This window comes from Artibeus jamaicensis, unplaced genomic scaffold (assembly GCF_021234435.1).
Source record: "Artibeus jamaicensis isolate MK-2021 breed Jamaican fruit bat unplaced genomic scaffold, CSHL_Jam_final scaffold_612, whole genome shotgun sequence".
In the NCBI taxonomy this organism is placed as follows: Eukaryota; Metazoa; Chordata; class Mammalia; order Chiroptera; family Phyllostomidae; genus Artibeus; species Artibeus jamaicensis.
The window spans coordinates 3,260,813-3,286,645 of record NW_026522049.1 but is presented as its reverse complement, the minus strand read 5'-3'; the positions used below and the strand labels follow the sequence as shown (position 1 = coordinate 3,286,645).

Here is a 25,833-nt window from a genome sequence, read left to right as displayed (position 1 = left end):
GCCGCGGGGCGAACAGCAAGAGCAGGCTCCGGGCGGCGGCCTGGTCAGTGCACTTACAGACATTAGGCCCCCGACGAGGTCGCTGGCGTGAGGATCGTCATCCTTAACACCAAGCTGCGGTGAATATAACTCAGTGGTTCTCAGAATTTCCAGCACACGGTCTAAGGCTTCTGTCACAGGCATGGGACTGTTTTCCTGGGCAGCGTTGATAATGTTGATTACCTGCAACGTGGACAGACAGACCTGAGGTTCGTGACCGTGAAGACAACGGGAAAGCCACCTGCAGAGCCGGGCTAGCAGCTGGGCTGGAAGCTCGTGGCGGCCCAGCTTGCTGGTCACGGCTCATGCCCTCTCCCCAGAGGAAGCCGCTTGCTCCCCAGATAACAATGGCACTGTGACAGTTGCGGACTCGTTTCTTCTTAGTGGGAACAGTCACCTGGGAGAACAAGAGGCGTCCCTGCTCAGTGGGGACCGACTGTCGACCGTCTCACCTTGGTGATGGGCGCCTCGATGGTCATAGAGTGTATCCGGGCCATGGAGGAGTGTCGCCTCTGGCTGGCCACTGCGGAGAGACCATGAGAGCAGAGGTCAGGGCAGGCACGGCCTCGCGCACCTGTCTCGAGCCGGGGCCTCAGTGTGCCTGGCTGCAGAGGGCTCGGGGCCAGAACTACCCAGCCCGCCGAGCTCCCTTCCCACCCCGACAAGCCCACCCTGCTTCCTGCGGTTCTAGGCACTAGGAAGCACATGCCCCCGCAGCCTGAACTTCTGACATCAGAGAGAAAACAGGAAACAATCTAGCACGCCAAGGCCGAACAGCCTCTTTTTGTCCTCAGAATAATAAGGCTTTATAACGACTCAGCTTGCTGCTGTCCAGAAGCGAGAACGTTCTGGAAGACAGTGCCATCCAGGCTCCCTGTGGGGCTGTAACTGCAATTCACCATGAACAGACACACATAAATTTCTGGTTACAGTTTTCAAAGCTTCTCTCGGTGTTTTCCACTGTTATGCTTACTCTAGACAAATCAGGCAAATACCTTAACAGAGACAAGCAGCAATGCCTAGGCCCTAGGGTTTGTTAACTTTTTGTTGCTCCTGCAAGATGTGGTTCCTTGGCGTGGTGGAGGTGGGGCCCGGGCAGTGCCCAGGCAGGAAGGCACATTCACACAGAGTTCTGTGTGTCTCCCTGAAAGCGCCACTGTCAAGCCCAGCGCTCTTTACCAAAGGCCTTAAAGGAACGCACAGTGTTTGCAGCCTGGTGTGGCCGCTTCACATCACCAAACTGAGGCCCGGTGAGGAGTGCTTGCTTAGTAAGGTCCTCACACACCAAACACAGCTCATCTCCCCACCAAAATGTAAGCTGCTGTGGCAAACTGCAACCCACAATGAAATGCAGTCAAGTCCTCACCTAACACCACTGATAGGTTCCATGGAAACTTCTGTTTTATGCAAAAGGACATGTAAGGAAACCAATTTTACCCTTGGCTAATTGATAGAAATAAGAGTTGAATTCCTACAGCATATTTGTGGTCACAAAACATCACTGAACTTCTAAAGAAAAACAAAAAACCCTTCTAATATTAATGCTGAAATAAGGTGTACCCACAAGATCATTATTTTTGAACCTGCTTATTCCAGTTCAGGATCCAGGGTGGCCAGAGCCTCCCCTGGCAGCTGAGGGGCAGGCGGGACCCTGTCCATCACAGGGCCACCCCCTAGATGGGGGGACACCTGGACACACTGGTCCCCCTAACGTGCACCTGTGGGAGGAAACCAGAGGACCAGGGGAAACCCACGCAGATGTGGGGAGAACTGGCACCTCCACACACAGAGGGACCCAGACAGACACTGATCCTTTTCTATCAACATTGAATGAAATGATGTTGTTCGAAGACCCGCTGTATATGGTTAAGAACATCCAAATGCATCACTCCGCAGGCGGCAAACGCCAGGCCCGTGGGCTGAGTCCAGCCTCCACCTTGTTTTATCCTGCCCAGCACCCTGTTTCTACCCGGCGGCAGCCCCGTGCTCTTTGCCCCTAGTTAAGGAGTAGTTAGGATCCTAAAGCTACATTCAGCCCTTTGAAGGCAACCATGAGTCTGATGTGCCCCGTCACCATTACAGCAGATAAGAGAGATCAAAAGGCTCAGGACGAAGCCCCCTGGCAGGAGTGGGAGGAGAGGGAGAAATGACACAGGGGGCGAGGAGGTGCCGTGCCTGTGTGGACTGGAGGTGGGCAGTGACCGGAGATAAGCTGGGGGGCGCCGGGCCGCACGTGGTCAACACCACATGGCTGTCTCGGGCACCCACCTTCGTTTGTCCGAGAGGCCACACTGAGGACATCCAGTGAGCTCTTCCTCTTGTCTTTCTGTTTGCCTGGCTGGCCATCTGTGGAAACGAATGACAAATCACCTGATCAAAGGGATGCGAATGCAGTAAGACAATTACCGATGCAAAACTTTTAAAAACAAAACTTAAGAATCAGAACACCGTTTAAGTTGCCACAAAAATCAACACAGTGCCTCACAGAAATGACTATGAAAATGAGGTGGTTGGGGTCTGAGTTCCTCGCACTGTCCCACCTGGTGCGACTGGGCAATCAGAGTTCCAAGACGTGACGTAAGAACCAGAACTCCTATCACACACAGTTCTGTACGACTGAGTACACTGGTAGGAAAGGTCTGACCGCCACCTACACTTCCTCTGAAGGAAAAGAATCTTTTATGTATTTTTTCTATAATAGGAGATCTAAAATGCCCTGGGGAAGGACGTGCCTCTCTCTCCAAGGAGAGTTCAAGAACCCTGGTTTGGGGTACGTGCCAAATGCCAGTCTACCTTTCCACCCCTCCGACCCCCTTTCTGTGAATGGCACTGTTACCCTCCAGGGCTCCAAATGGGTTGTCCCACCTCTCCCTGACCCCACGCTGATCAGGGACAAGGCAACGCTGACCTTCCTGTCCCCTCCCGGGGCACCTGCTGGGTGCCATGCGTGGTGCCGAGCCTCTCCAACCTGTCCCCATTTCACAGACGAGGAAACTGGGAGCTGCTGCCGAGCCAGCTCAGGCCTTCCACCTGCAGGCGCGCCTGCTCCGCCCTGTCCTGGCTCCTCCCCAGGAGCTGCTCACTAGCAGGACCTGGATGCAGCCCACCATCGAGACCCCTTTCCATGTGCTATTTGCTACATTCACCTCTCCATGGGCACGGACTGTGCACTTGTCACCCTCATGGCTGACTTCTGTGCCACTTCATCTGAAGGACATGATTCAGTTCTTGCCCAACTCGACCTGTGGTACCTGACACAATGGGTCCCTCCTTCTGGAAACTCCTGGTTCGCATAAATCCATGCTCCTGGTTTTCCTTCCATCTCTCACTCTTCCTCCTGCACGGTTCCCTCTTTCGTAACCAGCCCCCACCAGCCCCCATCCCCTGAGTTCCCAAGTGCCTGTGCTGATTCCTTCTCTTCTAAGAAAACACAATCTCCTTGGGCGATCCCACCCTTCCTTCAGCTTTAAGGAACTCCAGGGTTGCTGCTTCATCCTGAGTGCCAGACTTCTTAACTGGTCACCTCCATGTGGTCAACCCTCAGGCCCTCCAGACGAACTCACGACCTTCTCCCAAGCCCACTCTTCGTCCCAGGTCACAGAGCTCAGTGGGAGACACATCCTCTGTGACTCCTCCCCTCCTGATCTCTGCCCTGCCCCATCTGTCAGCCAAATCTGATTCAGTCTCCTAAATTCCTCTTTAATCTGTCCTTGTCCTAGCTCAGAAATGAGTCACCCCTCCGGCTTTAACAGCTTTAAGGGCAGCTCCCTTCACTGGTCCCCCAGCCCCTGATCTTGCCCTTGTTATCAATCCCGTCTCTAAGGGCGGCCAAGGGGCCTTTCTGGAATGAAAAGCTAACCAGACCACTCTGATCACTCTCTGAACCCTAACCGGAACCCTCCCTGGACCACCTGCAGTCACGCAGAGCGGGAGGAGCAGATGGGGTCCCGAGGCGCAGGAGACAGGTACCGAGTGCAGCAAGGTTGCAGGCGTCCAGCTCCCTCCCTGTGGGCTGGCGGTGACTACTGTCAGGTGCAGATGTCCCTGCTAACATTCAGTAGCCTGACACCCAACACTCCTGCCCTTGCAGCCCCCATCGGGCCAGCAGACCACACTTCACTGAACACGTTTCCACACAAGTTCACGCACTTGGGGTGACCAGTTCTCTCACCAGGGGACACCTGTCAGAGTGCCCTCCTGTGCGCGGGGCTTGGACTCGCAGACCGACCCGTGGAGCTGGGGAGAGAGGTGCTGCCGGGTCCCGGAAACAGTTGGAGGAAGGGGCCGTTTTCACTTCATTTTTTTCAAAAGCTCAGTGAACTCTAAGAATGAACGTGGAGCATCATACCTGTGTGAGTGTCAGATGGAATGCATTCCGCTATTTTCTCAGCCTAAAAATAAATTTTAAAAGCCATTAGTTCTGATTGCCTAGGAATACACTAAGTGGGATCTTGTGGGGGGCAGCCGGGGGGCCCCAGGGGTCCCTGACATACCTTATTGTTGCCACTGCACACTCTGATAATGGACACATAGTGTCTAATTTTTCTGCAAGTAGAAAACAAGGCATTAGTGCCCTCCCGACTCTATTCCGATGAACACACAGCTGTATTTTTTCATTATCCAAACAGCACCACTCTTTCACAAAGTTCTCTGAGAAAAGCGCTGGTCTGGTTTGTGCCGAGACCGCCGGTAACAAAGTGTCTACACTCACCCTGTGGTGTCTATCGGAAAGAACTTGACTCTTCAGTAAAGACAACAAAATTCTCCCAAGTCATCCTCACATACAATAAAAAATACCTAGGTACTGCATGTTCACCAATCAGACGCCTGCAACCATCACGGGGCCCTCGGTCAGCTGGGAGCTGATGGCGAAGCCCCCCAGGCTCATCTCAGAAGCTCACTTGCTGTTCCTTTGACTTTTTCCCCATTTTCCCCCTTGATAATTAAACCCCTATATACTTACCACAAAAAAATTTGGAAAGGACATAAAAAAGCAAAGAATCAGAACAGAGAGCCCATGGACACCTGTCCCCCTAAGGCCACAGCCAAGTGGCAGCGAAGCCCGGTGACCGAGCACGTGAGCCTGCTGTCGGCATGCAGGCCTCGGCCGGGCTCCGCCCAGCCCTGGCAGCTGGGCCCGGGCCACAGACCGCACCACCTGGCCTCGGTCTCCACTTGGAACGTGGAGAGGCCGGTGAGGGCCAAGTAAAGGGCCGTCTGGGCAGGCACTGAGAGATGCAGGTGTGCGGACCCCCACTCACCGCCTCCTCTTCCCTTTTCCTTCCTCCATTTTTGTGACTGAGACCATATGCTAGATATGGTTTTACATTTTTACTTTTGCATTTGTCATAAGCATTTTTGCTGGTAATTTACTTTCCTATCCTTTTTAATGGTTGCGTATTTTACAGCTGGGCGTTCTGTATCACTGAGCACATATTCTGAGAAAAACCACAGGAGATTTTTAGGCCCCCGATATGTGGCTTCGAAATGTGTGGTCATGTCTGTTTTACACGCGAGTTTCCAGACAGCATTTAAAATCCGTTAATTTAATGTGGTGAGTCTATGCAGCGGTAACACACAGGCCATCAGATCTGACAGAAATATTTTACGTGGGGGGAGCCCATCAATCTGTGTCCTGACTGCGCGGCTTCACCCAGGGACCTTCCGGAGCCGGTGGGCGTCCCTGTGAGTCTGCGGCGTCAGCTGGAGCACCTGGGGCCCGGAGGGCGGGGCCAGGGCACTGGGAAGCCTCCCCAGAGGGCCCTTCTTTGAGGACACCTGACCTATTTCAAGTCTTTCTTTAGAATTTCTGCAGGCAGCTCTAAACGCACTTAGGCATTCGAAGCATGTGTTGTAATAAGCCAGAAGCAGCACGCTGGCTGGGGCGCCCGTTGCTCACTTACCCCCCCTGCCCGATGACAGGTACTATCTTCACATTCTGCTGCAAATTGTCTCCGTTTTTGGCGTAGTAAACTCCTTGCCACTCCTATACATGGAATGGAAACATCGTTATGCTTTGTGTCTAGAACATGAGTCCAAGAACATCTTCCGCTCCCGGGTCCGAGCCACTCCCCCTTGCTAAAGTGATTAGCTTAGAAGGTGTCTCAGCCCCACATGCAACTGTGGGCGATCTGACCATTCTTTCTCATCCTCCCAAGCCCAGCTCCTCCTAGCTGCTGACAGAAGCCAGTCACCACAGTCTGAGTGGTGTGTGTCCCATCCACTGGCAGAAGAGGCCCCTGGCCCTCAAGGGAAGCGCATCCCCTCACTTTGCTGCACAGTCCCCTCCCATCACAGCTCCTACTGGCTACAGTGGGGTGAGGAGCATATGGCCCCTGGCCCTGCATTTGGGAGGGGAGAACAGGACTGGGCAGAGAAAGCAACATTGTGTGGCCACTAGCATGCTGGGCTGCCAGCACCATCTGGGTGGGGATGAGGAGGTGACAGCCAGGACTGGGCTCGGGCAGAGCACAGAGATGAGACCTTTTATGCAGGGCTGCCACTGCATTAGTCATGCTCTCAGGTCAGACAAAACAGAGGCATTTTTTCCAAGCAGAACCGAAGCCTCGGGAGCAGCTGCATGCAGGACGGGGCTGCAGCAGCATCCCTGCTCTTGGGGCAGTGGAAGAGGCCTGGGAGAACGATCCTGAGTTCGTTACTACCTAAAAGGTTCTGAATTCCTCCAAAAGTCACCAAGGGTTCTCAAGCTGTAACAATCCCTAAAACCCACGGCAGGACACAGCTCACAGGGTGCTGCACAACACCCTTGGCCAGCGGGAGTCCCACAGACTCGAGCTGAGCCTCCCCAGGGCAGCCTAAGTGGCTCAGCTCAAGTCTCCTGCCCAGACCCCTCAGGGAAGGTCAGTCCTGCAGGCTCCGAGGCCTGGGGTAGGTTGGCCCGTGGGCGGAAGCCAACAGTGCAGTCTCAGCCTCAGACTCCCCTGGAGAAGGGGGTCCAAGAGAAACAGGACGCCGACAGAGCAGTGGACGGTTAACGGTGAGGCTTCCGGGCGGGTGTACTTGTGAAAACACCACACACCAACAAGGCACTGAATTCAAAAAGAGCCAAAGAGCCCAGCTCAGTGCTCACTGGCCCCAGGGCAGGAGGAAGGTGCGGGCACTGCCAGGTTCTCAGGGGCGGCTGGCCCGTGGGAAACAGGCAAGGACTACATGGGGACGTCGGGCAGAAACGCATGCCCGCCCTCCGTGTCCGCACGTGCTCACTCGGGCAGACAGGTTGGAGGGCTGTGGCAGTGTGTGCCCAGGTCTGAGAACAAAGCACCCCTGAACTCTGCTTTAAATGGGCAAATGGTGCGGGGCGAGAATTCTCTCTTAAAAGAGCTGTTAGAGTTGAAAACGGGTGGGAGGAAGATGAGAGCCCAATCCGACCAGTCAATCCGCACATTAAGAACACTTCCAGGACTTCCTCCCATCCCTTCGGAACGGACGTGGGCAGCTGTCCGCCACCGGCCAGAGCCGCACAGTCCAGTCCTCAGAGCAGGGCGAGTCAGCAACGACTCTGCTGGGGCAACAGAACGGCCCGCGAGCTTTCCGGTCACCAGTGGAAACAAAAAATATTTACCTGTTATAGGCCATCTTTCTTATCAAAAATATATTTTAAAATACTGACCTATCAGAAACTCTAAATTTTTAGTTCCTGAGAATAACCAATTTCCGCCATAGAATGCCATCGGGAAGATGCCACCTGGTAGTTTAAATGCACATGAACTCCACAAAAGGCTCTGGCACTTGGTGCGGGTCTGCAGAGGCTGCCCCCTCGGGCCGTGCTCCCCTCTCAACTGTACGAGGGGCCGCACCGCCCTCCTGCTCCGGGCGGGCCCAGCAGCAGGCCAGGCTTCTCTGACTGTTGAGACAGCCCCTCCTCAGTGCTCATCATCCTAATTAAACCAGAGCCACCACTGCCAACCCTCAGGGCTAGCACAGTGCTAGCCCGTAGTAAACAGTCAGAGAACAGCCGCACTTCCACTTACGGAGCAGAAGAGGCAGGCTGAGGTCTGACGACAGAGCCCTGGGAGCCCAGCTGAGGGATGTGAGCTCCACACAGAGGGGGTGACAGGGTCGGAACGGTGGCAGGCAAGCCTCGTCACTCTGTGCTGTAGGTGGACTGACCGGAGGTGGGGGCCATGAGACAGGAGCCCCAGCTGGATTCAGCCCACACAAGCCCCGGGTGCGAAAGGCCCTGAACAAGGTCAGGCCCAGGCAGTGGACACTCAAAGGCATGGGCTTAGCAGATGTCAGGCTCAGCGATGGATGTGATAGAGGAGACTAACGAGGGGGTGGGGGGGAACCAGAGCCATCCCAGGGTTCCAAGTCAAGGCGACTGTGAGGCCGGTGCTCGAGGGGAGACCACGGGGGCTGCGGAGGGCCCGTCTGTCCTGGGTGCGGGCTGAGGGAAGATCACTGTTGGCCAAGGTGGTTTCAACTGATGGCTGCAGGTTGACCCAGACCCTGGAGAAGAGGCCGGGCTGGGGGAGGAGCGAGAATCTCTGCAGAGCAGGCAAGTGCCTGGGTATCAAAGGGGTGGCCTGGGAAACACGGGGAGGGGGACAAAGAGCCCAGGTGAGCTCAGAGGACACAGATGACGAAGAGTTGGCGAAGAAAGACAGGGATCCGTGGGGAGGGAAGCACAAGAGTCACGGGCCCTGGGGTTGACAGCTGTGAGAGGATAGAGGCTCCGCAGCCATCCATCATGTCCCGGGTGGGTGTCTAGCAGCCCGCATTTACTCAGCGCCTACAAGACCCAATTTCTGAGGCAAAAAATTCAAACTCTCTGAAAGAGAAGAGCGATGGAGGCCCAAGTGTCGGAGAAGATGGGAGGCTGGGTCCTACGGCCCTGACAGAGAAGCCCTGGGGAGGGGGGGAGGCAAGGCCAGAGCACACGCGTGGGGCCCAGGGGGAGCATGAGGGTGCGGCCTGAAAACGAAGGTCCCCACAGCTCAGCCCCCACACAGGAGCCGTCAGCTGAGGACAGCGGGCAGAAGGAATCATCTGGAGAGACGCGTCTGCAATATTCTCTGCTTGAACGTCAGAATTTGTCCTCTGCCCCCAGGACTATCTGACAGACAGGCACCCCTAGAATCTGACACTCGAAGCTCCCAGCCATCACCTAACCCCTTCTTAAGCCTCGACCGGGTTTCCGGTGCGTGTCTGAACTCTCCCCACTGACCAGGGTACCACTGGCCCGGGGCCCCAGTTCTTCTGGGGAGACGCCACTAGAAAGGCTGCACATTCTTTCACCTGGAAAGCTTGCCTGACCACGTGCTCCGTCCTGCTGCAGTGCCGCCAGACAACACGCGGGTCACCACACTGGACAGAGGGCTACTCTTCCTCTCTTCCCGAGAGCTCTGAGCACACACAGTGTGACCAGGCTCCTCTCTGAAACAGAGCACTACAGAGGTCAGAAGTATGGTCATCTTCCAGACTCTCTGCTCATGGTCAACACGGAGCTCAGAGAACACGTCTCCTCCTGTGCGAGTTCGAGGCCCTTTGTACCTGTACCTGGTGCCTGGCCACGTAACCCAGGTGAGATGCTGTTTGCCTGGACCCAGAAGACCCAGGCCAATAGATTATCCACTGTGGGGCCGCTCCACCCCTGCCAGCCACCTGAGCATAACCATCGTCATGTCAAGGCGCACCAGGGCCTGCTCCACTGGCTGCTTCCCAGATGACTCTCAGGATGGCATCACACGCCAACCAAGAGCAGCCTGGGGCCTACGTGCCAGGACTGGGAAGGCATGGCAAAGCCCCCTCCAGGCTGCTGGGTCTTGGGTGATGGCTGCCCTGTACCTTGCTTCTGAGGACACCCTGCTCAAGTGAGGACAGAACGCTGGCTCTCACCTGGGCGGTACACCTGACACCCGAGGGCCCCTTCATCCACTTCAGATGCCATTTCTCTCTTTCTAGTAAGAAATCATCACTGTGTGCTCAGAGCCACGGGAAAGCAGAGGGACACACACCCACTCACGGTGTCTCTGAGGGGCCCAAGCATGGGGGGGCGTGAGCTTCACAAAGCACCAGGGCCCCACGGCAAACTGCTCTTTTCTGCGGTGGGGCCGCACTGGCCACAGGGCAAGGGTGCTGCTTCCACGGGGGCCTCCATGGGGGCCCCCACGGCGAGCAGGAAAGCAGGTCACCAGTTTCTCCACTTTGTTTCAGTGATCAAATTAATAGTCCCTACTCAGCTTCCAAAGGGTAAGGTGAGCCCAGCAGGAAAGACTAAATAAGAATATCTACGAAAAGCAGGAGCGTTTTCCTTCTGTCGGAAGCCCCTGTTCAGACAGGGAAAGTCTCTTGCAGGCTGGCCCGCCTTCCCTCCGTCTGCCCTCCAGCGCCACGCTCACGGGACTCCTCACACGCCCGGGCACTGGCCCTGTGTACTGTCTGTGTGGCTTCCTGGAAGGTGAGCTCTCTGAGGCAGGCCTTAGCATTTTGGTCTTCTTGCTAAACCAGAACCCAGCAGAGTGCCTGACATACGGGACGCATTTTTTAAAAATGCTGCACGAGTGAACAGGGCTCAGAGAACCGTGGGGCTTGGGGGTGTCACGAGAACGTGCCCCTCAGTGGCAATCCTTCACCCGGACCATCTGCCCATACCCGCCACTTAGGTCAACTATTAGAAAGACTTAAGTTAGTTATTACAAAGATGAAAACGACGACTGTAAGTGTCAATGAAAGTTACTCTGATGACTGGCTAATCGTATTATAGACTTTCCCCGCCTCAGTTTCCTCATCTGCAAAATGGGAATAACAAGGAAAATACCACTACACTGTTCTCCTGTCCTGCTGGGAAGAGTAAGACTAAGATTACCTAGCACGGGCAGTGCTCAGTGAACACTAAGTCTCCTTCCGTCCATCTCTGTTATGTGAAAGTAAAAAAGGTACTAACCTCTCACTTACCTTCCCCGTCTTGATGCAAGAATTTATAGTGTCAAGCAAATCCGACTTTTTTTCATTTATAGGCACTTCTGCTAACTCCTTCCCTATTAAGTCACCTGATTTATAGCCCATTGTTGTTTCAAATGCAGGATTTGCATACTGGGGAGGCAAAAAAAAAAAGCATCTGGTGAATTAAAATCAGTTTTGAAAAAAGGACAATGAAGACTGTTCCCTACACCAGCAGGTTTCCCCACTGAAAGGAGCCTGGAGCAGTCCCCGCAGTCCCGAAGCGGCAGGAGCACAACTCCAGGACAGCCCCTGGAATCCCGAGAAGCCTCTGCCCCGAGCCCCTGGCTGGGCTGGGCTCTCTCCGGTGCCCCAGAAGTTGCTGCGCATGCGCAGTAGCAGGCCCCGCCCACTAAAGCAACAGCTGATGGAAGAGCCCTATGGAGAAACCCAGGGGCTGCTCAGACCACACGGTGGAATAAAAGCACGTCTGAAACGCCCAGGCTCCACGCCCGCGAGCCCCTCCGCCCCTCAAAGTCTCCGACTGCGCATCTGTTTGGTGGGGAGGAAATGTCTGTCTTGCCTGTCTCACGTGAGGCAAATGGATAACGTATTTGGAAAGCAGGATGTGAACTAGGAAGTGTTTGCAAGTATAAGGCTTTGTGGCTAAATTTCAAATAGGCCTAGAAGACTAGAAGAAAATGCTGGGAAAGCTATGCATGTGCTAATAATAACAACAACAACAACAACATAATACTTGAAACTATTTTCCTTGGCAGGCACTATAGTAAGCACTTCACACGCATTAATTCACTTAGTCCTCAGAACATCCTTAACAAAGGTAAGCTGTCATTGGCATTAATACTCCTCCCACTTGTACAGACGACAGGGCAGATGCGGAGGGATTACGTAACCCGCCCAAAGGCGCTCCGCGGGGATGGGGCCCGAGGCCTGTCAGACTCCAAGCCTGGGCCCTCGCCCACTGTGCTGCCTGCCTCTCAGGGCACCAGCTGTGGAACGTGGACATCCACTCTTTACCACGAGGGTCACAGGTCAGACTGGGGACGGACTGGGTGCTCAGAAGTCAGTCAAAGTGCAGCCGTCAGCAGACATCAGGGACGTCTCCCTGGCACAGCCCTTTCGGTGTCACCTAAAATTTAGCCTACGCCTGCTGTCTTCGGTCACTGGCCTGCACCCACTTTGCTAATAATGGGTGATTTGTCTAGTAATTACCAGGCTACTTTTGAAGTTTTGAGTAGTTTCTACTACATCTCTGCAGGTGTAAACTACCTCCAAAAACAGTGAGAAAGGGGAGAACCCACGGACACCCGTGGTCAAAGCCTTCTCCCTTGTGCCGCCGCCCCTCTCCCCCTGCTGGGAATAATCCTTCTGGACAAAGGTCTCTCCTGAAACAAAAAAGTAATTACTAGTACCCTTTCTTGCTTATAGGGAACTTATTTTAAGTTACACATATTAAAGACTTTGTTCTGATAATGCTCTAGGGAGAAAACTGGTCTCTTGAACTTCAAAAAGAGAAAAAAATCATATTGGAAGGGTCCAATCCTAAAAATGAGAACAAACAGACGCCCGGAAGGACAGAACCTCCAAAGTCACAAACCTGTATAATGTGGTCTTCACTTATGATTTCAATTGCTTCTTGACTTTTCTCTAATGCAGTGAATACTGAGTTACAAGCCCTTTATGGGTATGGGTAGGAGGGGGAAAAAAAGGACAGATTAGTGTAAGTACTACAAAGTCTGATACAATCCCAGGGTATAACATTAACTTGCTTAAATGCGTTTTTTGTCTGCTGATAAAGGTAACAAATTCTAATCCAAAAAAAGAGGGGAGGAAATATTAAAAGGCATAAACAAGAGATCACCTCCTCCCGAAACACCACTACATGGGCCAGGACCGGGCACATGTTGGTGGCCTCCCTTCTTGTCTGAGGACCAGGGGGCAGGGGTGGAACACACTCCAGGGTTCAAGTCACAGCCCAGCCCTGGCTGTGGGACCCTGGGCACGAGACTGAAACTCTCCGTCTGCCTTCTCGCCACCTGAAGTGTCCACAATGGCCAGAACCCCACACAGAGCCCAGAAGAGGCATCCAGTCATCAGAAGCCATTATTTTAAACAAACGCTTTTCCAAAGTTGGGGTCATCAGGGTAACCAGCTTTACCCTCTGCTTTGCTCACTTAGCCTTATTTTGCGGGCATTCTCCCATGTCCTTGGTGTTTGAAAACATTTTTATTTTTAATCCTCACCCTAAGGTGCCTGTATTGATTTTACAGAGAGGAAGGCAATGTGTGTGTGGGGGGGGTTCCGGGCAGGAGAGAAACATCGATGTGGGCATGAATTTTTCCCAGTTTGGGTTCCCTAGTTGTCTAAATTTTTAACATTATTTAAGGCGTTTTATCTTTAAAACTGTAGACAAACTGAACATTTTTATGTTGTTTGATCTGACTCTGTTCTTTCATGGAATCTGGCGTGGCCCAGAAAGAGGGCCTGGCCCATTTCTCCCTGGGGGTTTAGCAGGGAGCAGCGGACTTTTTTCCATCAACCTCACATAGTTTCACTGATTTTTCTGCTTTTCTTGAAAGCTTAACAAGGAGGTAGGTTTCCACCCATTTCACTTTTTAAAAGAACTTCATCGACAGCAAATGACAAAGTGATTATTGTAGAAAGTTGGCTGTGTGTGTAGATTAAAAGTATTTTTTCTTAAAAACCAAAACAGAGAATTCGTGGTACATATTTTCATATCCTGCTTTCCATTCACTATGATTTGAGTCCCCTTTTCAACCTGAGTCTCCAGTAACTAACACGTCCACTTGTGTAGCACGTAGGCCGACCCCAAAAGTCTGTGTGAGGAGAGGAGCCACCTGGTCACCCCACCCTGTCCAGGCAGGAGGTCAGTTAACCCCCCCCACACACACACACCCAGAGGTAGGATCTGTCCCAGCCAAGTCCCCCCCTCGCAGCAGCGGAGTTACCTGAGTTTCAGCTGTGAGCGCACCTCCCCGAACTCCAGCTGGAGCAGCTCGTTGTAGCAGGCCATGAGGCTCGGGTTCTCCACGTACCTCTGCAGACAGAGAGCACACCCACCTCTAAGCTTCTGTGTCTATCGGCAAAAAGGATGCTTTTCAAAAGACGCCGCAGTTTGGTGACTGGAGTCTGAGACATGTTTCACGACAAATGGGAAATGAAAGCTGAAAACTGATGGGCACCAAATTCGCTTTTTTTTTTTTTTTTTTTTTTTTAAAACAGGGCTTAAAAATGCTTCCCTTGCAGGGCTTTCCGGGAAGAGAATTTCAGTCGTGTGCATGTCATTACCTGGTTGGAATTTCTGAGTCTGTGGACTAGTGTCTCGCTGGTTCTGGAAAACGCTCTTCGTGCATTACCTCTGCTCGTTCTCTCTCCTGTCCTCTGGAATCCCTGTTATGCACACGCTAAGCCTGTACTCTCTAGCTGCACATTGCTCCACCTCGCTCCAACTTATTTTTTAGTATTCCACCTCTGAGCTACACGCTGGGTAATTTTTTCTGACCTGTTTAAGTTTTAAGATTTTCATTTATTACGTGTTCATTTCTCACAATTCCATTATGTTCTGTTTAAAACTGGCTTTGCCACTTTTCATGGCTTGCTCTTCCTTGCAGGTATTTCCAAGCTTAGTATTTTATTTCTTTACATGGAATTAGCTCAACTGCTTTAAATTCACACCTGATGAGTCTAGTGCCTGAGAGCACAAGGGTGTGTTTCTGCTGCCTCTGCACTGGTTCTCACTCACAGTCCCGTCCCCTGCACGCCGGTCAGCTGTGACCAGGCGCTAGCTGCTGCCGTCCAACAGTGATTTGTGGGGAATCTCTGAGGCCAAAGATGAGGGTTCTTCCCCTGGGGAGGACCTGTACTGGCTCCGGCAGGCACCTGGGAGAACTACCATCTGGAACGCTTTACACTAAATTCATAGTTTGAGGTTTCTTGACTGTCGCATTGATATAAACTTGGGCTACACATTTCCCCAAGGGTCAGCCTCACGTAGGTTCTCTCCACCATGAGTCCCAAGGCTCACTGGCAACCAGCTGGTCAACACCTTCAGCCTTCAGGCCCAGGAGAGACCAACAGACCGGAGCTGGGGTGGAGAGAAGGGAGCCGTGTTTGCGTGGCCTTATTTCCAGAATCCCTGAACTGACGTCAAGGTCACTTACACAAACAGGTGTTATAATGACACGCCCTCTGGGGTAACTGCTCAGGAGCCACCGTGAAAGGGGACTTTCCCAGGCACAGTTTTGAGAGACTGAGACAGTAAGGTGTTGTAGATTATTACATCACTAACTTAGAAAGTTAAATCAAAAGGTAACTCAGCACAAGGGCAACACATTTTCTTTCTTCAAGTTAATTCAAAACCTTCACTGGCTCTGAACTGAGAATGGACACGTCCTTGTGCTGAGTGACGCGTGCATGAGAGGGGGCACCTACCCTCGTGAAGCCGGCGGCGATGAGGGGCAGCACGGACGGCTCTTCTCTCTCCGCCCTGCAGAGGAACACAGCAGACGGTCGGGGACGATGGTCAGCAATGACCTCTCACCCCTCATCCTCTAACTTACGTAACACTATGACTGTCCTATAACGGGTACTTCTGGATGAGTGAGAGGAAGATACAAATTAAAAGTATGGATGGAGTCAGAAACAGTTTTCTGTTTTAGTTTCATACATAGCTTTCTGGTACTGTATAGTAATGCTTGAAATATGGAGGTTATTATCAACAGTCAAAATATAGGAGTAACCATATGTAGACACTTGAAACTAAATTAAACTATTTGATATGTAAACACTTTAAACTAAATCATTTCCTATCTTATTCTACTGCCTGTTTATTTTTTAAAAACCCTGAGGGAGGATGAAATAGGCAAACAGGGTTGACAGCATGTGATGGGAAGAAACTAGACTCTGGTGATGAGTAAGATGCAGATGTTGAATTATAATGCTGCATACCTGAAACTTACATGTTAGGAGCCAATGTCACTTTAATAAAAATTAATAATTAAAAAATCCCTTCTTCCCTCCGTAACAAGTTCAGGAAAATAATTTAAAGAACACAGAAATATTTCTTCTATCTATAACAATATGTAAGCTGAAAACACTTATTTGAATACTGCCCTTCTCCTCACATATTTTTATCCTTTCCTTACTTCCAGTGCAAGGGTGAAATAGAAGACATCCTCTGTGTATGTGTGATTCAAATCTCCACAGATAGACAGATAGATACGTGGAGTTAGAAGGCTCTTGGAAGATAGTCCCGGAGACACACATGCATTCAGGAATGGAATTCTCTAGTGCTGTGCTCATTTCTAAAGTGGAAGGCAGTCCAAAATCACAAACCCAAGCACAAGGGTAGAAACTCCCATCCTTAAGGTGACCACCCAAGCCAAAGAAAGTAAAGCGTAAGAGAGAAAAGGCGAAACTAGCAAGAGCTGCACAGTCACAGCCTGCAAGCTGCTCTTCAATCTCTGCGAGAGCCAACACAAATTTCAAAGTCGGAAAAGAAAAAAAAAGAAAGCTTACCTGCGTACTACGCCAATAATAACTGTGTTTTCTGAGACTTTTGAGGATCTAATAGACCTATTAAAAACAAATTTTAAAATAAATTTAAAGCAATTAAAAAAATAACGTAATTTTGGTAGAACAGTGGAAGTTGGGGGAGAGGCAAGAGGAGGAGCGAAAGCTCCCTTCACACTCTGGACCCTCCTTCTTGGCTACGTGGTCTCTGTCATTTGGGGACAAACTCCTAATCCCTGGACACGGGACCCCAGTGATCACGGAGTACGACCGTAACCGCCGACCGAGAAGACGTGCCTTCCACGAGTGCCGCTCCTCGTCGGCCCAGCTGTCCCAGGTGGAGCACCCTCCCTCCCTCGGGTTCACATGAGATGGGTCACCCGCCCCATCCGACCAAAGGCAGTGCTAGTTTATGTGCACTGACCATAGCGAAGGCCAGGGCGCGGTGGGACAGAGAACGCAAGGGCCGGCCCCCAACTGTGTGCTAAGCAGCACAGAGATGCGCTCCTGGCCAGTGTATAGGCAAAAACAGTAACAACGGAAAATCTAAACGGGGAAAGGCAAGACGTTCTCATCAGTCTAAAACAGGAGAATCAACACCTGACAGAAAAGGCTAAGAATGGAGGGCTGGCCAGGAAAGTAGGAGACACTGCACCACAGACATTACCCCACAGAGTACAGGCTCACCAGACAGTAAACTCAACAGCCCCACGAAGCCTGGGGAGTGGGAACCGGCCAAGAAGCGAAGAGATCGGAGGGGGGCAGAAATAAGTGTGACACAAAGGAGTAGGAGAAGGAAGAGAAACCGCTCCACTGCAGAGTGCAGCCGCTTTGAACTCACCCTACACTGGCCAAGAAAGCAGGTCTCTCCGAAGAAGCAGGAGCAGAGCAGCCCCAGACACCCTGCCTGTCCCTGCGGTGCTGCTCCCTTTATTCAGGACGTTTTCTCCACCTTCATTCCTTTCAAAACTCCTGCTCATCCTTCAGGACGGGACCCAGATACCCCGCGTGGAGCCCTCCCTGACACGGCACCTGCAGCACTCGGTGCACACGTCCTCCGGGGCACGCGGGAGCCCCCACCAACATCGCTCCCTCATCCCGCCAACTGCAGCCTCCGCGCTCCTCAGAGGCAGGAACCACATCTTCCTCACCTCTGTGCCTCTGATAGAAAGTGCCGTGCCCAGAACTGAGAAGGTGTGTAACGTAGGGGTCCGCGGTGGGTAGGTTTGGAAACACAGCACACAGAATATCTGGCCTTCGACGAGGAGTGTGAAGAGGTCTGAACATCCCCAACAGAAGGACACAGGGGATGCAAACAGCCTTCTAAGGGCACGTCTTTTTCCTATTATCTCAGTTTTCAATCCCCGTCATACTTAGTTTAAATCCCTTCTATCTCCTAAAAGTCAAGTGTTTAAATGTCCTTGAAATTAATGTATACAATTTTATATTAAAATTATGATTTGTCTTTCCCCAATCTAGTAAGTAAAAATGAATGTTTCACTTTGTCTTGCTTCCATCAGCAGAAAATACATTTTTTTAAAGTTACTTTTCTTAGATTTATGTATGCTACCCAGAATTCTCTCCTAATGCTGATATTCTACAAGTATTATAAACAGGGCACATTCACCTCACACTAGAAGACAATTTTCAAACATCTGGGAAATTGCAATAACTTGTTGCAGCAATATGCAGGTGGAGGTTAAGTACATGCTGGGTTTCACCCAATATGTAACACCTAACGGTCCTCGTTCAGACTTTCCTACCGTTATAAGCAAAGCAAAGTGAAACAAAACAAGAGATACAGATCAGACTGAGAAATAATGATGTGCTAATCTAATAATGTCTTGCTTAGTTACATGCATGGAAGGCAACGTAAAGGACACTCAATTTAACTTCATGTACTTCTGGGCTGCCTTACCGTCACAAATGCCGGCGGGACCACTGGGGCCGAGTCTCGGGCTCACCTGCACAGCGCCTCTGCATCCAGCTGCCGGGGATTTCTGTGGTCGATGATGATGACATCATGGTGTTTGGCCAGGAAACAGGCCATGACGGTGTGAGCCTCCTTGGTAACCGTGCACTTAAACCCTGCTTTTTCACATGCCTTACAGAATCCGTTACACTGGTTGTCCTCTTTGGTAAACACTAAAAGTACCTGAATCAAAAAAGCAGAAAGAAAGAGAGAGAGAGAGAGATGTTGGAATATTACTTCTTGACAAGCCACAGAAAACTCCCAAGTCAAGTCCACAGATGTAAACTTAGTCTGTTGATGTAAATCCTCCTTCTACAAGTAACTCTCAGACATTACAACTCAGCTCCTAGAAATCAGTGCTATTCTAGCTGCTCTTGGTCAATTCCAAGTGCATGGGTCACATACATCTTTTGCTAATAAACCCACTGGCAGAACTCATCAAAGGCTTGGTGGAGCACTTGATCCTGAAACTAAATCAATCAAACCACATGCATACTTATTTCAGTTAACAGTACGTTAACCAGGCAAGTCGCCCGACAGCAATATGCTAGTCAAACACCTAGAATACTAATACATTATATACTGGACTTAGATGTTTTGACTCAAGATTTTATGTAATCCCTCCAAGATGAAAAAAATCACTTTAAATTTTACAAGAAGAGATTCAAAGCAGACCAAAATGGTGCACTCGCAGCCCTGTGGCTGAGGTGACACAGGAGTAGCACTGGGTACAAGAGGCGGCAGCAGCATCTGTGCTCACTGTCCCGGTGCCTGGCCCGCATCACTGAGGCCGGGGCTGCGGCTTCTCCCCCACGAGGCCAGGCCCCCCAGCCTGGTTCAGGGGAGCACTGCTCCATCGCCTTCAGACCCGGGCTGACTCCTGGGGCCCAGGCTGTATGGGAGGGGCTGCAGAGCTGACCGAAACCCTGTCCCTGACACTTAGTTCTCTAAGTTCACCTGTGTGCATGATTGCAAAGAACTGGAAGACAGCACACCTCTGCTGGTCTTTTCCCACGTGTTTGAACAAATGAAATAGTGAACATGTGTTTATGCGCAGGAAACATCAAATAACTCTGGGACTAAATTTCAATTGGCTATTTTTGTCTTATTATTTTGGAGGAAACGATAGATATTTCTCGCTGTTAGAGCTAATTCAGAAACACAGGGAAGGATGTGATTTTCCTTTTCATATAGGAAAATTTCAAACCTACTGAAGGTGTGGATGATGACGAGTGCTGGGAGACCCTTCTTCTGGTGTCATTGGGGGTTCACATTTTGCCGCCTTTGCTCGCTCTCCTGCCCCCACCCGGCCACACACACACACACACACACACCCTTCCTTTCTTTATCGCTGAACCTTTTAAAGTGGGCTGCAGGCATTTCTTCACCTGTAAATACCTCAATGTACGCTTTTAAGAAAAGTGCGCTCTCTTACGTGTCTGTAGCACCGACATGCTGCCCGAAATGGAAGACCGTCCTCTCCCTCCCCACCTCTTTAAAGAGAATGGACGTAGAAAATCACAGCACAGTGTATCATTACCTGGAGTTGATCTGGATGAAATTTCATGGGGCCAAATTGCACTTCAGCTGCCACCTGTAGGAAAAAGATCTGTTTAAATATAAGAAAAGTAAGCCTGTTTAAAATGTTCTCTCCAGTCAGAGCCAAGGGCCAAGGTGAAGTTTCCACCCTAGAGAGGATGACACAGGAAGCGGTGATCAGACAGAGGGACCTGGAATCTCCTCGTAACCCAGCACAGGTGGAGAGCGAGGAGGGGCATGAAACAAGTGGGGTCCCGGCTCGCTCTTCCCCCCTGCATGTGACTGTGCGTGAGCTGCCCAGCCTCCCTCAGCCGACAGTCAAGTGAGACCACAACAGGATGAGCCCTGTGATCGGACACCTGCCGACACTGGTGCCTTCCCGCCCGCGTCTCTCTTTGCTGTGACAGATCGTGAAGTGGTGCACAAATAACGGCGCCCAGTGGGTAGAGCCCTGGGGCCTCCAAGCCAGGGAAAGCTCTCTGAGAAACCAGGGGCCCTCTCAGACCAGGCCCCCAGCAATGAGCCCTGGCACTGGGTCCCTACGCAGAGGAAGAGACACCTTTTTGCGATTTTCCAGAAACACTGCACGGGTTGATGGTGTCTGCACCCCCCGGGGGCCTGTGGGTGACAGGATGACTCCACACCCGTAACACAGCAGCAGCAGAACTGGATGTTGCCCAGCAGCTGCCCTCGGCCAGCCTCTCCCCTCGGGCAGTGGCCCGTCCACAGTAAATGCGTGGAACAAACCTGCTCCATGGGGGGGATGCCTGTGCATATTTTGAACGGCTATAGCTGACGTCTACAACTATGGAACGCTGGCCCAGTTTCTGATTCACTCTGTAGAGTTTCGTCTCTCAGGAGGGATGAGAGTGAGGGTCAGTACTCTTCCAGACCTCACCCCGATGGGGAGGACTCTGCGGCAGGGTGGAAGAGTGAGAACAGCACCATCCGGCCCCCTGAGCTGCGAGTTCCGGGCCAGCCTCACACTGAGAGGCACAGCCAGCGCCAGAGCCAGCGTGTCTGAGACGACGTCCAGGAGAAGAGCCTTCAGAGGGAGATCAGATCTACACATTCAAGCCCCACAGTGCACAGAGAAGGGCAGCAGGGGCCCAAGGAGGGGCCACTCTCAGTGGTGAGGGTTTTGGTTTTTAATGAACAAATTTTAAAGCAATGAGTGAATGGAAGAACAAGGAATGATACAGGCCTAGTATTTGGAGAATACAGTGGCACTACTCAGGGGAAAGCAAGAGAAGGAAGCAAACGACAGGAAAGAGAAAGAGAATCATTCTGTTTACTTCCTTCAGTGCGGGGGGCCAGTTCCACAAGAGAGCAGAAAACCCAGCCGCAGGAGGGAGGCTGCTACTGCGAGACACACAGAAGTTGGTTGACGGCTCGTGGCCCTCTGCATGCACGGGGGTCTGCGGCCTCGGACGCAGAAGACTCACAAAATTTGCTGTGAAGAATACAATAGCCCTGACCAGTGTGGCTGAGTGGGTTGGATGTCATCCCGCAAAGTGAAAGGCTGCTGGTTCGATTCCCAGTCAGGGCACACACCTGGGTTGCAGGTTTGCCCCCCCCCCACCCCCAGTCAGGACATGTACAAGAGGCAACTAATTGATGTTTCTCTCCTTCTTCTCCCTCCCTTTACCTCTCAGTAAAAAATAAATAAAATCTTTAATAGTAATAAAAATCAAATAGATAAAAAAATAAAGTCTGAAGGGAGAGAAGAAAATATTTATGAATAGTGTAAAAACAAATGACATACGAGATCACAAAGAAAACCTGAAAACATTATTTTTTGAAAACGTGTCCTTAAAACGTGTACAGTTTTTATACTTTAACCATAATACAATCAAAGCAGAAATTTAAAACATACATTTAAACAAAATCAAGAACAAATACTCCCACCCCTAGAAAAATTTTAAATATTAATTCATGTACTTGCTGGATCAGAGAGGGAAAGGCAAACTAGACCTACATATTACTTGGAAAATGATAGAGTTGAAAATATCATGTAATAAAACTTACAGGGCACTGCTAAATTTTACTCAAAGGCAAAATTCAGAGTCTTAAATCTTTCTGTCATGAAATAAGAATTAAGTAAATAAGCTTTCAAGTCTACGTTTGAGAAAGTGCACAGCACAAAATTAAGGAAACTGGGAAGAGAAAAATAAAGGTAAAGGCATTCGTTAATAACGGTGTCAAATGTCAGTGGCTGTTCTGATTTGTAAGAAGTACAGATATGTGTGTCTACAGCGCTGGTCATGAGCTGAAGGACAAGACACAAGTGGGGCTGGCTCCGGGCGAAGCCTCCTCCCTCCAGGGAGAGCGACTCCATACAGCGAAAGGGAGAAGCAACTTTTATAGACAAAGGACAGCGTGACTTTATATCTCAACTTACGAAAATAACTCACCACCGCATCCCTTGTAAGAAACAAAAGAAGCCACACGTTAATTTTTTAAGGATCATGAATTTTGCCTCAGTACAATTTTAGCAGTATCGTTTTAAACATCGCCGTCCTGGCAATTCTCTCTCACCACTGAACACTTTATTTACCCAGTGAGACTGCACGTTAACCTTACTTCCTGTCCCAGGGCACATCCGGCCCCGGGACCTCTGCGAAGCAGTGGCCCAGGAAAGTCCAACAACTACTTACCACCCCCCTCACCCCCCAAAATAACCACCACCAGGAAATCTGATGACACTACTCAGGGAGTTGACGTCAGCACCGGGCCCTCAAAGAATAAACAACTTCCCAGCCGCTCTGGATAGGGGATTGGAACTATTGGCATTCTTGGGCTCATCCTCTGTGTATAAAAATCAGTATCAAACTGACCCAAAGCTTCAGGCCACAGCTCTCTTAATAATATTTACTTCTTATACTAATATTTAGAAGAGAAAAATCATTTTTAATTAATTGTAATAATGTAGCACTGATTTCATCTTTCAGCTTCCAAAGCAACAGATATTTTAGGTATTACAGAAACAAATGGTATGCTCATGGGCCGGTACTGGTAATTATGCAAGCTGTTCAGTTTAGTCCTTTGGATTTTTAAAAGTTATGTTATTTATTTAATTGTGTTGTTATAAAAAGACTGTGACATTAAGGTAGGGTGTCTGTGTATATTTTAATATTTTAAAGTAACTTTTGTAAATATGTTTGACAGAAACATGAACTAAATTATTATTAGAAGCTTTGATGAAACATATCAGACTTCTTTTTTTTTCTTTTTTTTTTTTGCCTAACTGACCTAATATCACAAAGATGTGACTCTATACGGCAAAGTTACTGAGTTGTGAATCTTGATTGTCATATGTGTGGGTGGAGGAGGAGACAGATCAATCCAACCTAAAATTTCTGCTCCTCAGACCCTCCCTGTTCCTTTGCCTGCTTTGTTTTTATCTCCATGGCTCTTAGTCACCATTTGCCACATTACTTACTTCATTATTTATCTCCTTATTATCTAGTGGGAGAAAGTAAGTTCTGTGAAGACAAACTTATCTGCTTTATTCACTGCTGTTTCCAACACCCAAAGCAGTGCCTGGCACCCAGCGGGTGCTCAAAAATATTTCTGAATGACTGCTGACACAAGAGCTAATCTTTCTGAATCACTCTTACTTAAAGATTACACCCATACCAGCTTCCACATGAACATGTGTGTATAATACGGAACACCCAGTTCTCCGAGCGTTTTCATATTCAGAGTGTATTTCATGCGGATCATAACGCAAGGAGGGAATGGGGAATCTTTGGAAAGCCTAGGCACTAGGAACCACAAAGGAATCCTGTGATCTCTCCCTTTTTCCTACATCCCCGTTATTAGAAGCTAGAGTTATGCTGGGGCCAATTTGCATTAACTGCGTACGAACCCAGGGACTGGAGTACAACACTGGGATCAGAGTTTGTCCTGAGCTGCACTGTCCCTGCCGCCAGTGGCCATCTTCCCTCTCCCTCCTTCCTCCCCTCCCTCTCCGGGCAAAGAGTGGTCCCTTGATCAAAGGGACGCAGCCTGGACAAGAATCAGGGGACCGCAGTTCTTAGGTGGGAAGAGTCCAAATTAAGTCAGCCACGTGGGGGCCACCCACTACCATGTCACGAGACAAGCACAGAGCCGGGTTCACTGAGACGAGCCCAGAGAACCAGGGCCTGACCGCAGTGGGAGCAGCGGTGGGGGAGAACACAAATGACAACAGCGAGGTACAGTTTTAGCAGAGAAAGAAAGTGCCCACTATGTATGTGCTAAACACTTTGCTTCCAGTCCTGTGACTGAACAGCTGCGAAGGGGCAACGGTGGGGTTGGGACACAATTCCCGAGACTTTAACCCCCACGGCCTTCTCCTGCTCCGCTGGGAAAGACCTCGAATCACTGACCCCAAGCAGCACTCGCTGAAAATAAGCCCAAGGACACGGACAGCAGCCTTCCTCCTTCCGACAAGTCTTTGATGAGCAGCCACATGGTGTTGAATAGCTTTTAAGCCAGCGAGCATTCAACAGAGAACAAGACAGATGAGGTCCCTCCATAACAGGGGAGACCTGATGGAGAGTCAGGAATCAGAGTCAAGAAGGCTGCCTAGAGCAGCAATGGGGAAGGTGAGGTCCAGGTGAGGAGGAGGAGGAGGAGGAGGAGGAGGAGGAGGAGCCAACCAGGAGGGAACAGAGGAAGGAGCGCAGGACCCACGGTGGGAAGGAACAGGGGGAGCACGAGCAGGAAGACCAAGAAGGCAGGAGATGAGGCTACGGGGAGGCAGGAGCCATGAGGTGCAGAGATTTCTAAGCCAGGACAAGAAACTTGAGTTTCATTATAGTTTCAGGAAGAGCCACTGAAGAGTTTTACACAGGGAAGTGATATGATCTAATTTTAATTTTTTTTTTAAAGATCCCTTTGGCTACTTGTAGAGAAGGGACAGTGAGAGCGAGAGAAGAGAGGCGAGGAGGCCAGTAAGGAAGCTTCCAGAGAAGTCCAAGCAAGAGAGGGTGGCAGCCTAGCCTAGCAGTTTCCATGGAGATGAGGAGGTGGCTGTGGGGCGTGCTTTGGTGGCGGAGTGATTAGGGCTTGCTGACAGACAGGACACAATCCAGTCCCCTGATCCCCAGCCCAGGAAGGAACTCTGGGGTTCTGCAGGCCGTCCTCACAGAGGCTGGTGTTGGTCTGCGTGGTCCTTTCCAGGTCCACCCACGAGATGGCACCAGGACCTGCCCGAGGCCGAGCTTCTAACCACCTCCCCTGGCCTTCTCCCAGAGCAGGCCGGACACTCCCTGCGTCCCTGCGTCCTCACCCACCGTCCTCCTCACTCCTTTCTCTCCTTGCCGATTCCTAATTTTCCCTTCGGTCCGTTTAAATGGCAAACATTCACAAGGAAATTCAAACAGATACTTTAAATTTTATGAAACACATAAACATGTCCCCAACTGCAGTCTCTTATTCTATTATAAGAGAGTTTTGAGGGGAAAAAATGGAAAAAGCCACATCTGCACCTCCCTTGTGTGTCTGCAGAAGAGGCGAGTCGCTCACACAGTGACGACGACACAGTGGAGAGCTTTGTCTCCATAGAGATCATGACACAACCGATTTAGGCCCTGAATTAGAATATTCCGACGTGAATTGAGAAATGATCTTTTTGTCTAAATGAATGGTGTATTCAGTGTGAATAACAGCTCCGCTCATCTGCTGATATCATTTCCTCTTTCCTTCAGTGATAATCACTAATGAAAAATACGTCCACTCAAGCCCTAAAAAGGAATCCGTGCCCCCCAAATTCCACAAGTGCCTGAAAATACATAGCAAATGACATACTTCTCTACAGGATGCACAAAAATACTGAATGC

The 25,833-nt window shown here is 50.5% G+C and overlaps 1 protein-coding gene across 4 annotated transcripts in view; it reads right to left on the bottom strand.

Moving 5' to 3' along the window:
* Nucleotides 1–25,833, bottom strand: part of PDE8A (phosphodiesterase 8A) — a 74,746-nt gene that overhangs the window by 13,145 nt on the left and 35,768 nt on the right. For all 4 annotated transcript variants that reach the window (XM_037149179.2, XM_037149180.2, XM_053658847.1 and 1 more), the window contains exons 2-14: nucleotides 20,007–20,060; nucleotides 18,459–18,649; nucleotides 16,501–16,557; nucleotides 15,415–15,469; nucleotides 13,932–14,020; nucleotides 12,560–12,638; nucleotides 10,957–11,094; nucleotides 5,943–6,025; nucleotides 4,533–4,584; nucleotides 4,388–4,430; nucleotides 2,308–2,385; nucleotides 492–562; nucleotides 58–222 (exon numbers count right to left, since the gene is read on the bottom strand). In XM_037149179.2, coding sequence (XP_037005074.2) covers nucleotides 58–222; nucleotides 492–562; nucleotides 2,308–2,385; nucleotides 4,388–4,430; nucleotides 4,533–4,584; nucleotides 5,943–6,025; nucleotides 10,957–11,094; nucleotides 12,560–12,638; nucleotides 13,932–14,020; nucleotides 15,415–15,469; nucleotides 16,501–16,557; nucleotides 18,459–18,649; nucleotides 20,007–20,060 — 1,155 coding nt within the window. The remainder of the gene's footprint in view (nucleotides 1–57; nucleotides 223–491; nucleotides 563–2,307; nucleotides 2,386–4,387; nucleotides 4,431–4,532; nucleotides 4,585–5,942; nucleotides 6,026–10,956; nucleotides 11,095–12,559; nucleotides 12,639–13,931; nucleotides 14,021–15,414; nucleotides 15,470–16,500; nucleotides 16,558–18,458; nucleotides 18,650–20,006; nucleotides 20,061–25,833) is intronic.